Raw genomic sequence first — 15925 nt, forward strand, 5'->3', positions numbered from 1 at the left:
ACAATTATAGCATGGATAATAAACGATTATCATGAACTAAGAAATATAATAATAACTAATTTATTATTGCCTCTAGGGCATATTTCCAACAGAATGCACCATCGAGGTTGATTTTGATCAGCTCATCCCGCGGAGGTTGCCAACGGTCCAGTTTACGTTTGGGTGCAGCCGGTCCTAGGATTTCGGCATATTCCATTGCATCACAACGGGCTCGTCTGACGATCTCGGTCGGCTGTGCAGAAGGATCCCCCTCTCGGATTCTATTCCGGTTGTTCCACCAGTGCCACCAGAATGTGATGATGAGAACGCGTTTCTTCTCGGCTAGCCCCCATAGGGAGTCAAGCATTGCATGCACGTCCCCAATGGATTCGAGCTGGCGTCGCTCCTGCTCCAGCCCTAGCTGTCTCCATGCTTCCTTGACCGCTTTGCATTTGATGAATAAGTGACCACCATCCTCCTCCCCCTCCCACAGACAAAGCATGCCATAGATTCGAGCTTCATACCGCGCCTTCTTAAGTTGGTGCAGAGGGCAAGGGATTCATGGCGGAGGCGCCACACAAACATTTGTAGTTTAGCTGGGCATGGTAACCTCCATATGCGCTTCCAGGATTGATCTGAGCATCCGTCAAGCCATCCTTCGCCCGCTGTACTCATCCCAGGAGCTCCATTGCGCTGCTGTTTATTAATCTGGGCCAGTAGCTTATATGCACTCCTAACAGAGTGTACTCCTTTGGGATCAAAATGCCATGCGAAAAAGTCTTGCACTCCCTCCCGCAGTGGTATTTGCAAAATGTAGCGAGCATCCTCATCGTAGAATGTCTCCCGTATCAGCTGTTCATCCCAGACCCCTGTTATCGGACACAGCGGCTCATTGACGTGGGTTAGCAGGCTAGCCCCCCGTGGCGTGATAACTCTCCTCGACCATGGCCTAGGGATCCATGGATCCCGCCAGATATTGATGTTTGTACCATCCCCTACTCTCCAGGTATATCCCTGCTTCACCACATCGATGCCTTGGAGGATACTTCGCCAGGCGTACGAAATACCATCGTGAGCCACTGCATCTAGAGCTGAACCAGATGGGAAATAACGAGCTTTGAGGATCCGAGCACATAGGTTATCTGGTTGCTGAATGATCCTCCATCCCTGTCGAGACAACATGGCAAGATTGAATGTGTGCATATCCCGAAAACCAAGGCCCCCCATCGCTCTCGGGAGTGTCAATTTTTTCCAGCTCAACCAGTGCAGGGGGTTTTGCTTATCCTGTTGGCTCCACCAAAATTTCCCGAGTAGGGCATTCAGCTCCGCGCAGAAGGACTTTGTCAAGTCGAAGCAAGACATTGCATATGTCGGAATTGCCTGTCCAACCGCCTTAACCAGCACCTCCTTGCTCTCTTTGGCTAACAGCTTTTCCTGCCACCCATTGACCCGCCCACACATGTTGCTCTTGATATATTTGAACGCCTGCTTCCTTGATCGCCCGACATGGACCGGCAAGCCCAGGTATTTCTCACTCCAATCCTCGTTGTGGATGTCCAGTTCATCTTTCACTAAGGTTCTTTCCGGGTCACTTGTATTAGGGCTGAACATAATGGATGATTTCTCCGTGTTGATACACTGTCCCGAGCATGCTTCATATAGTTGCAGGATCCCATGGAGTGTCGTAGCTTCCTGTTGCTGTGCTCGAATTAGGAGCATGGAGTCGTTAGCAAACAACAAGTGGGAAACACACGGTGCACGGGGGCAGATCTTCACACCATGGAGAGTACCCTCTTCCTCCGCGTGGCGTAACAATGCCGAAAGTCCTTCAGCGCGGATAACAAATAGATAGGGGGAGATGGGATCCCCTTGCCGAAGCCCTCGCGATGGCCTGAACTGGTGTGTCAGCATGCCGTTGATCTTAATCTGGTAGCGTACCGTAGTTACACACTTCATGACAAGGGCTATCCAACGCCTGCTAAAACCCAGTTTGCCGAGCATAGCCTCCAGGAAAGTCCACTCCACTCTGTCATATGCCTTGCTCATGTCAGCTTTGACTGCCGCCACCCCATTCCTTCCGTTTCTCTTGTTCATGAGGTAGTGAGAGACCTCATAAGCAATGAGTACATTGTCAGTGATCAATCTGCCGGGTACGAAGGCACTCTGATTCTCGGATATTACTTCAGGGAGGATAATTTTGAGCCTGTTGGCGATAACCTTAGAGACAAGCTTATATAGAACATTGCAGAGACTAATCGGCCTTAGATCCTTTATCCTTTTGGGGTTCTTGACTTTTGGAATAAGCACCATTGTTGTGTTGTTCCAGCCCTCCGGGAAATCACCACCATGCAGAACTTTGAGAACTTCCTCAACAATCTCATCCCCCATGAAATGTCAATGCCGTTTGAAGACTATCGTCGGCATACCATCCGGTCCTGGAGCTTTGAGATCCCCAATGTGGTCGAGCGCAGCTTTCACCTCCTCCCTGGTGTATTCAGCCAAAAGAGCATTGTTCATAGTAGTAGAAACCCGTGGTTCCACCTTAGGAAGCAGCTCAGCGAGTCTGTGGGGGTTGGCTGTAGTGAATAGGTCCTGAAAGAAAGAACAGACATAGTTAGTAAGGGTCGGTCCCTCCTTCACCACCGAGCCATCTTCTCTCCATATCTCCTTTAGTCTGTTTGCTCTTTTCCTTGCCGATGCTACTGATTGCAGGTATTTGATGTTCTTGTTGCCACCCCGCAACCACCACGTATGAGCTCGTTGCTTCATCTTAATGTACTTCTTCTCTTTTAGTTGTGCTAGGGCAATATGCAGGTCTGCCTCCTCCCTCACTTTTGCTTCAGAGACCGGGGATTTCATACACTTATCCAGCTTGGATCGAACTGCTTTGATGCGCCCCTCCAGCTCCCCGACAACATCCTTGCTCCACTTGGTCACGTCGCCAGCCACACACGCTAGGGAACCAGCGACGCCCATCCTCCCTTCCTAGACTCCCCTATCCCAGGCCTGTTTGATAATCCCCTCACACCCTTCCTCCTACAGCCAGCGAGCTTCAAACCAAAAGTTTCGGTCACCTCTACTCCCTCCGCGATCAACGCCCTCCATATAGACCATGATCGGTCTATGGTCTGAGTGCCTCGGCTCGCCATTGATCAGCACAGCGTTGGGGAACGCATTGCACCAGTCGTTATTCGCAGTTGCTCGATCTAGACGTTCACAAATGTAGGAGGATAATTCCCTACTATGGTTTCACCAAGTATACGGATCACCTTCGAATCCTATATCCCGCAGCTCACAGTAGTCAAGGGCATCCCAGAATTCATTCATGCAACGTTAGTGGCGTTCAACTCCCCCACACTTTTCATTACTAGCCAGAATTTCATTGAAATCGCCCAGGCACAGCCACGGACGCCCACTTTGATGATGTTGTTTCAGTATGCGTAGCATCTTCCATGTTTCCTTCTTTCGTTCCGAAGCTAACTCACCATAGACACCAGTAAGACGCCACACTAGTCCCTCCTCAGCAAGCACATCCACATCAACATGTCTACGGCCATAAGATCGCAGGGAGACATTCAACTCTTTCCGCTAGAAAAGCGCCACGCCACGTCCACTGCTGTCATCCTTCCATGCTACCATGTTGGGAAGCCCCAGTAACCACCGAAACCGTCCCAAGTGTTTCTCCTTCATCCGTGTTTCACATAAAAACAGAATATCAGGGCCTTCTACTCTCCCTAGATCAAGGAGAGACTGAACTGCCGGGCCGTTCCCTAATCCCCGGCAGTTCCAACTTATGATTTGCATTGCCCTCGGCGGGGCTGCTCTTGCAGCCCGGCCGATATGTTATTAGGATTGCCACTCTCCATGGTACTGCCGCCCGCCACCTGGGTATGCTCCATACCGTGGTCGAGCTGTCCCTCCCCGCGCTTCTTCTTTGCACCATGACTACCTTGTATCTCTGCCTGTTCACCCCCTCTTTTCCCCAAGCTTACATCCAGCCTCTCCTGATCTCCTTGGCCTTCAACACGTCCCCTCCTCTTAAACCTCCTCCCCCTCACTTCTGGCATCTTTAGGTTGGCCACCGCAGCACCATCAGCGGACAGGTCATCACCCCGTGCGAGTATAGTGCCCAGCTCTTCCTCAGTCCCAACCTTTTGGTTGCCTTGGTCCTTTACCTCCCCGTCCCCACCCACCACAGTATTTGTGATCTCCATATCTATACGATCTGGGCATGGCTGAACCGTGGGGACGTCCTGAAACGGGAGGCGCTTCGACACCCTGCTCTCTCCTGGATCCTCCTTTCGCGCCTTATCGATCTTTAGAGGGCTAGTAACCTCCGCTTCCCCCTGCCGCAAGACCTCGTCGCTGCTAGTCGACTTACCAACATCCTTCTTCCATGAGACTGCATTGCTACCTGACCCTTTCGACCCCTTACCCCATCCAAAACCCCCTCTCCTTTCCTGACTTCCTTCGCTTCCGCTCAGGCTTCGACTACCCTGTCCTCTGCCATACACGGTAACATCATTACTGCGATGGTGCACCTCTGCTCTTAACCACGGGCCGAACTGGGGCACTTCTCCCCGCGTTGGTCTAGTTGAGCACTCCTTCTCCCCATGCCCGACCACCCCACACGTGTAGCAGAAATCTGGCATGTGCTCATACTCAAACCTGCACCAGAGCAGGCCCTTTGTCCTCTTGTGACCCGAGACTTCCTCCTCCACACCCACCACCCCAGAGCCCTTGCCTTCCTTCTTGTCGCGATCGAGTACAAAACCCCGCATGAGGGGCACAGTGATATCCAGCTTCACCTTGACACGGAGGTATTTGCCCATCGCCCTTCCATCATGCCCGACGTCGACCTCCAGTAGTTCATGGAAGTCATCACCAATTCGTTCCCCAGTATGCCAGTTCATTTGGCCAAGGGGGAGGCCAAAGACACGGATCCACATCGGAATCAGCTTGAAGTCATATTCCTCCACCGTTTTCTCCGGGTCAAATTCCTCCATCACCAGCAGCTCCTTGTCAAACCACCACGGCCCTTCTTCCAAAGCTCTCCTCCAACCTGCGGCTTGTCGGAACGTAAACAGGAAGATGTTCGTCTCCAGCTCCTTACACTCCAAGCCCTTAATTGGGCACCAGATCCTTCCCAGTGTTTGACCTATGATCCCTGCATGCACCGGTTTCTCCGAAAAGAGCTTCCCCACCGCCTTCGGGTCATCCACGATCCCGTCCCCCGTAGTGTTCTTCTCAGCGCCGCCCACCTTAACCCCGCGACGCTCCGCCGCCGACAGCTTCAGGCCTCTCATCAGTCCCTCTACGTCCTCCATCGCCTTCCCACTTATGCTACCTTCAAGAACCCGAAACCCTAGGGACAGATGTGTTTTACGACCGCGATCCCTAGCTCACGGAAGGCTTGTGGTGGGATGGGCTGGTTGTCGATGGAGAACCACGATGGCTAGGGTGTGCGATCGATCGGGCGGGGTGATCCGCCGTCCTGACGAGGGAGGAACCCTAGCTTGACTCCCGATCGCCACGAAATCGCCCTCCGCAAATTACGCTAACCGCCACCAGGAGGGGCGGACCTCCACTAGTCCGTGCCTTTTTTTATAGACCATCTATGTTCATCATTGCTAGAGAAAATTGAGACTGAAACTGAGAGGCTCAGGGAGACCAATATTTATTCATTGGGTATATGTGACATGATGGTGTGCTGCTGGTCCACCGCATTATATGGCTTGTGAATGCTTGTAGTACTATGGTGGCACATGGGGTGCTCTTCTCTAATCTGCTTTGATTTCATATCTATACCTATGTGCGATAAAACCATATACCGATTGTGCTATATATATATATATATATATATATATATATATATATATATATATATATATATATACTATTCATCACCCAAGGTGCAGAATAGGTTATTCTTCATCGGAGGTAATCTTATGAGCTTTTCATAAATAAAATACATTTAAAATACAAATAGTTACATTCATATTGACCCACTATGTAAAATTTGGCATGAAAATTTAAAAATATAGGCTGTAAGACAAGAAAATATGCATTTTATGTATCTTTTACACTATATTTTTACGTTTGTAATTTTACGTAACAAAAATATTTTTTTACGATGATTATATATTTTCTTACGGTCTATTTTTACGTATGGAAGAAGAAAAAAATTACGGAACGTAAAATTACGATGCATTGATGTTAAAATGGAAGAGGGTGAAGAATAACTATTCCTCATCCAGGGTGACGAATAGCGCGAACATTTAGAATCTTAGTCTTGATATCAAACAATTGAAAAATCCTTAACAGATATTCCAAAGTGCACACGCACGAGCGCGCTATGCACAAAGAGCAATGCCTTAGAAGCTAATTGAAAATAACAACCCCCCCTCGCCCCCCCCCCCCCCCCCCCCCCCCCCGCCGTCAAATGTGGTACCAAACCTCCAACCGTTACTGCTTTAATTATTAGCTCTTTTCAAAACTGCAGATAGTGCATAATAACCTTAGTACCTTAAAAAAAATTGCAAAATATATGTAAATTTGAGAGGAGGAGACTTCCACCTAGTTAACATCAATGAATTTACCCTATTCAACATTCATCCATATGGCTCTTAATTTGTATACTCACCACGTCAAATGTTGTCATCTGGTGCACACCTCCACAGCTAAATCATCAATCATCAAACAAGCCACAAAATCTGGTATGTAAGGAAACCATATGGCATGGCTTCGGTGGAGGACACCAACACACAAAGTGGCGAGAGCACAAGTAGGAGAACCCACCCTAATGGTTTTACTAAGTTGAGACTAAAAAAAGTCTTGGACTTCTGAAATTTTACAAACAGGGCCTTATATGGGTGGTAGATATTGGGTAGGTAGTAGATAAAGTTTGACATCCGTGGACCCACCGGGGGAATTTAAATTTAAAACCCTCGGAATGAGCGGTGAGCTATAAAAAAAAATACTAGAAAACTAAATAAAGAGGGATGCGTTGGTAGACGGCCCAGATACCTTTCCCCACCCCCAACTCCCCAACGATTCCCGTCTCCCTCCGACCCGCGCGGCAGCGCACATATCGGGCTCCGCCGGCGGCCGTTCTACATGAGTGAGTCCCTCCGTTCCACTTCTCCTTCCCTCACTCCCTCCCTCCGTTCTTCTCTCCGCACACAGGGCGAGAGGCAGAGCGCCGCGCGCGGTAGCGGGGCTGCTGCTTGCCGGCGGTTTCTTTAGGTGTGGTTTGGCATTTCTTTACTGTGGTTTCCCGCTGCAGGAGCAGGAGCTTCAGGGACGACGGCTGATGAGCTTCACGGTGGCGGCACCTTGACTTCCTCCCCCAAATCCCAGGTTATTTGGCCCGCCCCTAATTCTCAATCTTCCTCTTTGAACTAATGCTTGGCGGAGAACGTGCATGCTGTTGACTTGTCATCTAAACATTGCTGAATTCATCTTTAAAAAAAAAAACTGCTTATCATCTTTTTTTTTGAATTCATCAGCTTAATTTATTCAGCAAGAATGGACAATAAGACCAACTTATCATCTGTTTTCTGTATATTGCATTCTGCTAGATGTACATGGACAACAAGACAAATATGCTAATTTATTCAACAAGAATGTGTGAACATGCTTAGGCTTGGAAGAGCACCTTCCTTCCTTCCGATTCTGACAACTGTTTAGGCACCACAGGTTGCTTCTTTGCCCATGGAACAGCAAGTAGATACGTGTTTGCGCACCGTTGGACACAAAATTGGGAATAGCGTAATCGGGGGCAATTTCGGTAGATCCGGTGAAGCTGTCGGCCGTTATTTCAAAAGAGTCCTTCGTACTCTTGGTGAGCTTCGAGATGGCCGCATTAGGAAGCCTTGGCTAGATCCATACTAGTAAGGTGTGAGATTGAGTGACAACTACACCTTTTTCTAATTGTAACCTTGAATGTGTCGCAACACTCTTTTCGTGTCGGAAGGAACCTTTCATTTTATGGCCTTGCTTGGTAAGAGTGTATATTTGGGGATGTAAGCCTAGCCTCTGCCCTCTCCTCGCAGCTCCACGACGTCGGGCGTGCCCCACCAAACCTCCTACCCGTTCTTCCGTCGCCGTGCGTGGGAAGCGGGCTCTGGCATGGACCATGTCTTGGTGGCAAAGGGCACTCCATCGTGTAGCATCCACAGATGGCACTGGACCGCGTCGGGGGTTCTGAGCGGTGGTTGGCGATGACGTTATCTGTTGGGCGGTTAGCGAGGTGACGGTTTCCCTGATCGGCAAACTAGGGGACGGTGAGACGTGAGACGGCCCCTTTGCCTAAGTGAAGAACAAGGTGGGTTGGGAGCCTATACGACCATGGTGTGCTCCTTCAGCTTGGCGAAGAACGAGGTGGACACGGCGTGCTCCTCCAGCTAGTCATCGTGGTTGCTCTGCTCCTCACATAGAACTCCTTTCCTCCGAAACTAGGTTGATTGTCTGGCAACCGTTCGCCCAAGTTGGGCTGAATCTACCTATATGGGCTTCTCGTCCGTGGCTACCAATGCGAATCGGGAGCTACTCTATCGGACCCTTCCTTTCAACGGCCATCGGACTTTCTCGGGGGCGTTGCCGCCACTGAAGGAGCCACCCATAGCACAACATCAAGTGCCTCCGCCAAAGGACTCTCTCGGCACAGGCTCACCTCCAGTGCAGTGGGTTCGGATGCACCCCCATCTTGAGCACCCTCCGACGAACTCTAGGGAAAAGCATACATCAAGGCCACTCGTATGAGACGAATAAGAAGAAAAAGAGTCGTTATGGCCCCATACCTGGTCGATGGCGAGATGAGCCGACGTCTGGTGTGTAGTGGGTCCACAGCGCCCTCTTATACCCTCGAAAAAGGCTGCTTACGTACACTTCCCTTTGGCTTCAACGACGTGATCTTAGGTTGCCGCGACCCAAAGAACCGGATGGCGTGCTTCTCGCTCTACGCACCAGGAATTAGAAGAGGTCAACGTAGTGGCTACAAAATGGAAGACGCGGGAAGGCGGGGCTTACCGAGCTCGATGCGGGCGTAGCCGGGGGAGCATCACCCGAATGGGAAGGCGCCTCTGACACAGACGTCCCCACCTTGGGCACCGGCACCATGACTTTTGCCCCGGTATCATTTCGGCCTTTGAACCTGCAAAATGCTTTCTGGAAGACCAGCCAAGACTTTGTCGAAACACTAGGAGTAAAGTAGTGGGAAAGTTCAAGGCGGACACTTTTCTTGAGTACCTCGGCCCTCTTGTCCTCCATGTCGATGGGAAGGGGTGGGGTTAGGGTTCCTTTGTATCCAAGATTTCTCGGTCTGTACCAACTGGTCCAACTTCTCCTAGATGACCTCCTCTGGTACCTCTTCTGAACAACTCCCCGATCACATCTTGGCATGGGTCATGCCAACCTTGTAAGCCCACGCTTCGCCCACTCCTTGATAATTGGAAACTATAGCCTGTACATATGATCATTTTTCAGTCAAGGTTGCAAGTTATTTGGAATTGTAGGAGCATTGTGTGTACCAATAAACTGAGGAAACACAGGAACATAGAATTACTTACAAAACCAGTCAAGCAGAATAACAATGTTTTCATCAGAAATGCTACAACTTTTTTCGAGAAAACGCAAAAGCCTTGCGTTTCTTTGCATTGAAAAGGGGGGGAGTTTACAGCCTCCGAAGAGGTGGTGACAACACAGTTACATACGGGTCTAGTGGACGTCCCAGGTTGGGCGCAAGGCTACCCTAAGCCCTTTGTCCCCTGCCCGAGCCCAACACCTACAACTGCAAGTATTGTGTTCCTGTTTTTGTTATTAATCCTTTTTTTTTACTTCCATTTTATTAATCATAGCTGTATTACATCCAGTCTATCTAGTAACTATTGCAACTTTACTCAACAATTCTTTGTCTTGCTCCCTTTGTTATTTATAGGACATAATGGCAGATGTCCAGTTAGGCTGTTACACTATAAAGTCCCATGGAGCCAAAATTGCAAGACTCCACATGTATGACTGGATAATACTTGTCCTCCTTGCTGTCCTAGATGGATTGTTGAATATAATTGAACCTTTTCACCGTTTCGTTGGGAAGGACATGATGACTGACTTGAGATATCCCTTAAAGGGCAATACTGTGCCCTTTTGGGCTGTTCCGGTGTGTTCTTGTGCTGCTAATTTTGGACTTACCATTGTTTTACATTATTTTTGTGCTATTCAAAAAGATAGTCCCAATTTTGTAACTCACATGATTTGCAGGTCATTGGAATCGTCTTACCCTGTGCTATATTTGGTGGAATTTACTTCAAGAAGAAGAATTTCTATGATTTGCACCATGGCATATTGGGTATCTAAATATTATTAGGCATATGAATATGTTGATATTGTATGTACAAGACATAATTCGAACACATATATTTTTGTAGGTATTCTTTATTCGGTGCTCATAACTGCGGTGATTACTGATGCAATTAAGGATGGAGTTGGCCGACCACGTCCTGATTTCTTCTGGCGATGTTTCCCAGATGGAAAGGATGTAAGATTACTAGCCAAGAACTTCACTTTTTCCAGTCACAAGTTCATCTTTGTTGACCTGCCCATTGTTCAGTTCTTATCATCTGTGGAGTCCATATTTACCAAAACTCATCGAATGACTCTTTTTCAGCTTTATGATAATGTCACTACTGGTGTTCTTTGCCATGGAGAGAACAGTGTCATCAAGGAAGGTCACAAGAGCTTCCCAAGTGGACACTCATCATGTAAGTCATTTAATATACCTAATGTTTCCTTTGGTACTACTGGTGTCACTCGGTTACATACTTGAAGTCGTTTTTTACACCCTTGTGATAATCCTTTTTGACACAAACCGTGCTGGGACCTGGGAATGAGTGATGGCTACCTGTTTGTTTGTGCTTTGTTGGGCTGCTTGAGTTAGCTGGCTTATTAGGAGGTGTTGTGCAATGCAAGGTGCCTAGTAGAGAAATAAACCAGTTTTTCCTTAAGCACTGGTGCTTATTCATAGAGGCTAGATGCTTAATTAGGCATCCCTCCTTTAGAAATAAGCACTGGTGCTTAAGAAAAAGTTGGTTTATTTTCCTAAGCACATCTCTAAGCACCTTGCATTATACAAGGCCTTAGTGGCAATCGTTTAACCAGGGGAACTCTGATGGGTGGCTAGGCCTGGTGCATTGGCTACGTTGGTGCGATGTGGCAGCGAACCAGGAACTGCCCCATTTCAGTTTAGATGCTTTGATTGCTGCTTGGTGTAGTAGTTGTGCGGTAACTAGTTCTGGAACTACTCCACGGCATAAAAGCATTGGGTTTTGTCATGTGTATCATTTTGTGGAGGTATATACATACATCTTATAATGGACAATGCACATAGGTCATGTGTTTGATTAGAGACCCCACAAAATTGGCCTAGCCTTTAGCCTTGTCTCAAGGTTGCAGCCAAAACAGTGTGGTGAAATTCAGTCCTATAAGAAGCATTTTTCTAGGTAAAAGAAATAAGTTTTCAGGCCAATTCAGTATCAAAACTAGGGGTCTCAGTCTTTTATTACCCTCATATACAATCTTTATATGTGGTCGTGTTGTTACAATTGCGTCAAATAGGCCGTGGCTAGATCAGCTAACTAGACCATCGATATAATAATCATGTCTTCTTCCACCTTTATGCTAATAATCAATCTATTCCAGGGTCTTTCGCCGGCCTGGGCTTCCTCACGTGGTACCTAACTGGGAAAATTGCAGTTTTCGATCGTAAAGGCCATATCGCAAAGCTGTGCATCATTGTTCTGCCTCTACTTGCTGCCGCGCTCGTAGCCGTTTCTAGAGTGGATGACTACTGGCATCACTGGCAAGATGTGTTTGCTGGAGCTATCATAGGTTTGCTTGCCATTTGTCGTTGTTGCGTAAACTGGTTACACAGGTGACAACCTTCTAAACGCGCATGATTGATTAATAAAAAATATACTCATGTTGCCCTTTGCAGGCCTCACAGTGGCTTCATTCTGTTACCTGCAATTTTTCCCGTACCCTTTCGACGCAGACGGTGCCTCCTCCTCCTCCATTTACCGATCGATTTTTTGGTCTTCTGTGGTTTCTCAAAGATAAAACTTGACAAGTAGCGATTTCCATTGCAGGGTTGTGGCCTCACGCGTACAACACCCTCCAGCTAGCCGAGGCGGGCATTGCCGCAAACTCCTTCAGCATGCAGCCCACGGAGGAGACGGTGGAAGAAGGGCAAGGTCAGGGTGGGATCGCCCTGAGAGACGCCCTAAGACGTGATGAAAACTAGATCCTGAGAGACGCCCTAAGACGTGATGAAAACTAGGACATCCGACGACACCCTAACTACAATGGTTAATGTTTTCTATGCACGTCGCAGGCGGCTATCTGGGAGCTGTTTTTCTCATGCACAGTTCGGTTGGTTTGTTGGTGTGTTACATACCTGCTGGTGTTTTGTCACCTCTATGTATGTATGGGTTTTCACCGTTTGTTTGTGAGAGGTTGATGACTGCATAGTTAGGCCAGTGAGGATCTGGGCTGTACATTACTAGTTAGTGCTTTAGTTGGTGAGGCCATTGTGCATTAATTTTTTCTTGCTTTTCAGCAAGCAGTATGTATATATGATTGCTTTGCTTTGCTTTGCTTTGTTATCAACGTGTTATTATGATTGGCTGCATTGATACATATAATAAGTTTTCTTTTGGAAATATCTAATTCAGGAAAGAAAGAAAAAACTACAAACATCCAAGTTATACTCCCTCTGTCCAAAAATACTTATCATACTTCATTATTTCAATGCAAGGAAAATGAATTTGTTGCTTCAACCTTCCCAGAAATGATTTGTAAACCAACAGCTTTTGTTAAAAGCCATTTGCTCAAGGAAGCTATTCCAGTTCCACATTGTCGAACATAAACGCTGTGATCTATGAAAACGCTGCCAAATCTCATAGATAAATAATAGCGATCCATGTAGTATAAACATTCAACACAGAACGAAAATTGACAGAGATAACTCGAGACAATAGGCACTTAGAATCACGAAGCAAAGAACCTAGTCATACAAAACCCAGTCCTCATACTACAAGAAGTTCCAAAATTATCTTGGTACGTTGGTGTCTCACCACCCTTGTAAAAAGACTTAAAGACACATATCATGGGGGTAGCATAACTACTGGTCGCTGATGGTCACTTCAACCTCGACACCGGGCTCAATGGTGATAGAGGTGATCTGCTTGACGACGTCTGGGGAGCTGACGAGGTCAATCACCCTCTTGTGCACCCGCATCTCAAACCGATCCCAGGTGTTGGTACCTGTTCACATATAAGAGGGGATAACATTGTTAGGCTTTGTTCACTTTCAGATCAACATGACAAAGTATGACAGACAGTGTTACAGAGGAATGATTTGTGATGGGCTGAGCATCAGGTTTAAAAAGCTCGATTTTGAAACATCAAATGTATCAGAATATAATCAAATGAATCATCATTTGCTCAGCCAATCTACATACCAAGGGCAACCACTTCATTCTGGATAATAAATGTGCAGAGGACTACGTACATTAGAACAAACCACCTGCATTACTTCATACAAGGAACAAGTGCCAAAGAAGAAAACAAACGTCAGACAGGCTAGCCATCAGTCTTAAAAAGCTCGATTTTGTATTCCTCAAAGAAAATCTCAGGAATATGTTGTCTTAGCATCATCTGACCAGCCCGTCATAAAACACAATCAGAAAATAAACACCAGAAATGAGCAACCGCTATCGATAGGGCCACTGATAGATTAAGGGTGCTGTGGATTTCAATTGAGAAACAGACGACCCACATGTTGGATGACCAACAACCAACCACGATAGACTCATCATAGTCTAACTTATTACTAGCACCGGACGAACCAAAGCATCAGTTTTAAAAAGCTCGGTTTAAGATACTTCAACGACGTAAAAATCTCAGTAGCATCTCCTAGTAACATCACATGCTGGGCTAACGTAATACTCCAGCGGAAACATGGCTGAATAAGCAAGAACAGAACATTACGGCGATGGCGGCGTGCTGAGCATCAGGTTTAAAAAGCTCGATTTTAGATACATCAAAGGCCGAAAAGGGCCTCGGTGGTCTAAATGTTTCGCATCATTTGCTTGGCACATCACCATCTCAACGCCAATTCATCATCATCCCTAGGGACCGACCAGGCAAACAGAGATCCAGGAACACCCGCCCGTGGGTAACTGAACGCGATCGATCGATCCAACAGATAAGCGCGAGAGGGAGGGAGGGGAGGGGAGGGGGGGATACCTTCTCCGCAGGGGGATTTCCTGGTGGTGATGTTGAGCACCTTGGTGGGCATCCTGACGGGGCCCTTGACCTTGAGCTGCTTCTCCTTGGCCCCCTTCACCAGATCCGAGCACACTGTCCACCAACACGACGGCGAAGGACGCACGGATCAGATCGCCGGAGGAAAAGAAAGCAGTTTGGGCGGGCGGGCGGGCGGGAAGGCATTGCTTACCCTTCTCGAGGTTCTTGACGGACTTGGAGGAGAGGGTGATGCGGATGCGGTGCTGCACCTCCTGCGTGCCCTCGAAGCCGAGCTTGCCCGACTTCATCGGCGGCGCGTAGGCCAGCTCCGTCGCCATGGCTGCTGCGCTGCGCTGCTCTGGAGGGAAGGAGGGGAGGGAGGGAGGCGGCGGCGCTGGAGGGCTTAGGGTTTGCGGATGGGGCTGCCGCTGGGCTTTATGTAGAGGCTGGATGCCGCCGCTCGGCCGTTGGATCGGCTGCCTCCGCGCGATCCGGCCGTTCGCTCCTTGGGGGGCCGAGGGGCTTCGTGCTGCGTGTATGACTGTGGGCCCGGCATGTCGGTAAGGGCTCACGCGCGTGCATTTTCAGAAACACCCAAAAGGATGTATGTCTGGAAGTTTGTATCTTTTTCAAACATGCACTAGTGGGGATAGGGCCTTTAGTCCCGACCCGTAAGGGGAGTCCTGGTTCACCAACCGGGATTAAAGGGGCGGGACTAAAGGCCTAACCTTTAGTCCCGGCTCTGTTTAAAGCCGGGACCAAAGGTGCTCCACATGGCCGCCTCGGAGGGAGTATCTTTAGTCCCGGTTCTACTTACGAACCGGGACTAAAGGATCCGTCTGTTTTTTTGGTTTGTTTGACCCGAAAAGGTAGATTTTTTTTTAATTTTTCAAATTTTATTTTTGAATATTTTTTATGTTTTATTCCAATTTTTTAATCTTTGAATTATTTGACAATTTAATCTCTAATCACCCATCCTCACTGCTCTAGCGTGGATCACTCATTTCAAATCGTCTAACTTCCCGGCCGATCACTCATCCTTTCACTGCTTCAGCCCGAGCACGCTTAACTTTCTAGTTCTATCGCCCCTAGTTGCCAAGTGTCACATGACAATTTGGGTCTTGATGTCATGTCACATGATTTAATTTCTTGAATTACAAACAATTATTAAAATAAACTTAATAAGTAACAATCATAGTGAATTTCAATGAAAACAATCTAATATTTTTAAATAATTTTTTTTTTTTTTTTGGAAAAAACTTCTTTTTGAAATAACTTTTTTTCCATTTGGAATTTTGAGCATGTGAGAAAACTTCATCGGGCAAGCCCGGGTGAAATCGAGTACCAATTTTTTCTAGTTTTTTTATATATTAATTTTTTTGGACGTCGTATGCAAAAGTTATGGCCATTTATTTTTTTCCTTTTTTTGCAAAAACGGTCAAAATTCATATCTCAAAATTTCTATACCGACTAGACACTAAACCTAACAACATCTCAAAGGATTTTATTTTTTGAATATTTTATCATTTTTGTTTATTTTTTGAATATTTTATCATTTTTGTTTATTTTCTACAAAACTCAAAGTATCAAGGTTTCAGACGAAAACCCATCTACTACAAAGGCATTTTTTAAAAATTAATTA

General features: G+C 47.2%; 2 protein-coding genes, 1 non-coding gene and 2 pseudogenes across 5 annotated transcripts; 1 reads left to right on the plus strand and 4 right to left on the minus strand.

The window, feature by feature from the left end:
• The first annotated feature begins 7001 nt into the window (after nt 1–7001).
• On the plus strand, nt 7002–13123 carry LOC123411375 (lipid phosphate phosphatase 2-like). 3 transcript variants are annotated; one of them, XM_045104311.1, is made up of 10 exons: nt 7002–7099; nt 7265–7338; nt 9917–10138; nt 10240–10327; nt 10407–10516; nt 10646–10739; nt 11677–11865; nt 11972–12031; nt 12123–12277; nt 12314–13123. In XM_045104311.1, the coding sequence occupies exons 1-9, from the start codon at nt 7096–7098 to the stop codon at nt 12275–12277; spliced, it is 996 nt and encodes a 331-aa protein (XP_044960246.1). In that variant the 5' UTR covers nt 7002–7095; the 3' UTR covers nt 12314–13123. The 3 variants fall into 3 exon arrangements, with proteins under 3 accessions (XP_044960246.1, XP_044960245.1, XP_044960248.1); XM_045104310.1 differs by having other exon boundaries at nt 11677–11908; nt 12123–13123; XM_045104313.1 differs by lacking the exon at nt 9917–10138 and having other exon boundaries at nt 11677–11908; nt 12123–13123.
• LOC123411377 (40S ribosomal protein S20) lies at nt 12913–14686 on the minus strand. The gene is made up of 3 exons (XM_045104315.1): nt 14495–14686; nt 14284–14397; nt 12913–13299 (listed from the first exon to the last, which is right to left on the minus strand). The coding sequence occupies exons 1-3, from the start codon at nt 14619–14621 to the stop codon at nt 13157–13159; spliced, it is 384 nt and encodes a 127-aa protein (XP_044960250.1). The 5' UTR covers nt 14622–14686; the 3' UTR covers nt 12913–13156.
• Nucleotides 13619–13698, minus strand: LOC123414361. Its single transcript, XR_006614351.1, has one exon. It is a non-coding gene; the product is annotated as a small nucleolar RNA SNORD36 (small nucleolar RNA).
• Nucleotides 13885–13969, minus strand: LOC123414369 (annotated as a pseudogene).
• On the minus strand, nt 14042–14128 carry LOC123414372 (annotated as a pseudogene).
• Nucleotides 14687–15925: the final 1239 nt, after the last annotated feature.

Source organism: Hordeum vulgare, chromosome 7H (genome assembly GCF_904849725.1).
Source record: "Hordeum vulgare subsp. vulgare chromosome 7H, MorexV3_pseudomolecules_assembly, whole genome shotgun sequence".
Taxonomy (NCBI): domain Eukaryota; kingdom Viridiplantae; phylum Streptophyta; class Magnoliopsida; order Poales; family Poaceae; genus Hordeum; species Hordeum vulgare.

Excerpts from the sequence above, each read along its gene's own strand:
- LOC123411375 (XM_045104310.1), top strand. Across the intron at positions 11,909-11,971 it reads TGCGTAAACTGGTTACACAG|GCCTCACAGTGGCTTCATTC; the intron begins GTGACAACCTTC and ends TGCCCTTTGCAG. Across the intron at positions 12,032-12,122 it reads GTACCCTTTCGACGCAGACG|GGTTGTGGCCTCACGCGTAC; the intron begins GTGCCTCCTCCT and ends TTTCCATTGCAG.
- LOC123411377 (XM_045104315.1), bottom strand. The coding sequence starts at position 14,621 with ATGGCGACGGAGCTGGCCTACGCGCCGCCGATGAAGTCGGGCAAGCTC. Across the intron at positions 14,398-14,494 it reads CGTCAAGAACCTCGAGAAGG|TGTGCTCGGATCTGGTGAAG; the intron begins GTAAGCAATGCC and ends GTTGGTGGACAG. Across the intron at positions 13,300-14,283 it reads GAAATCCCCCTGCGGAGAAG|GTACCAACACCTGGGATCGG; the intron begins GTATCCCCCCCT and ends ATATGTGAACAG.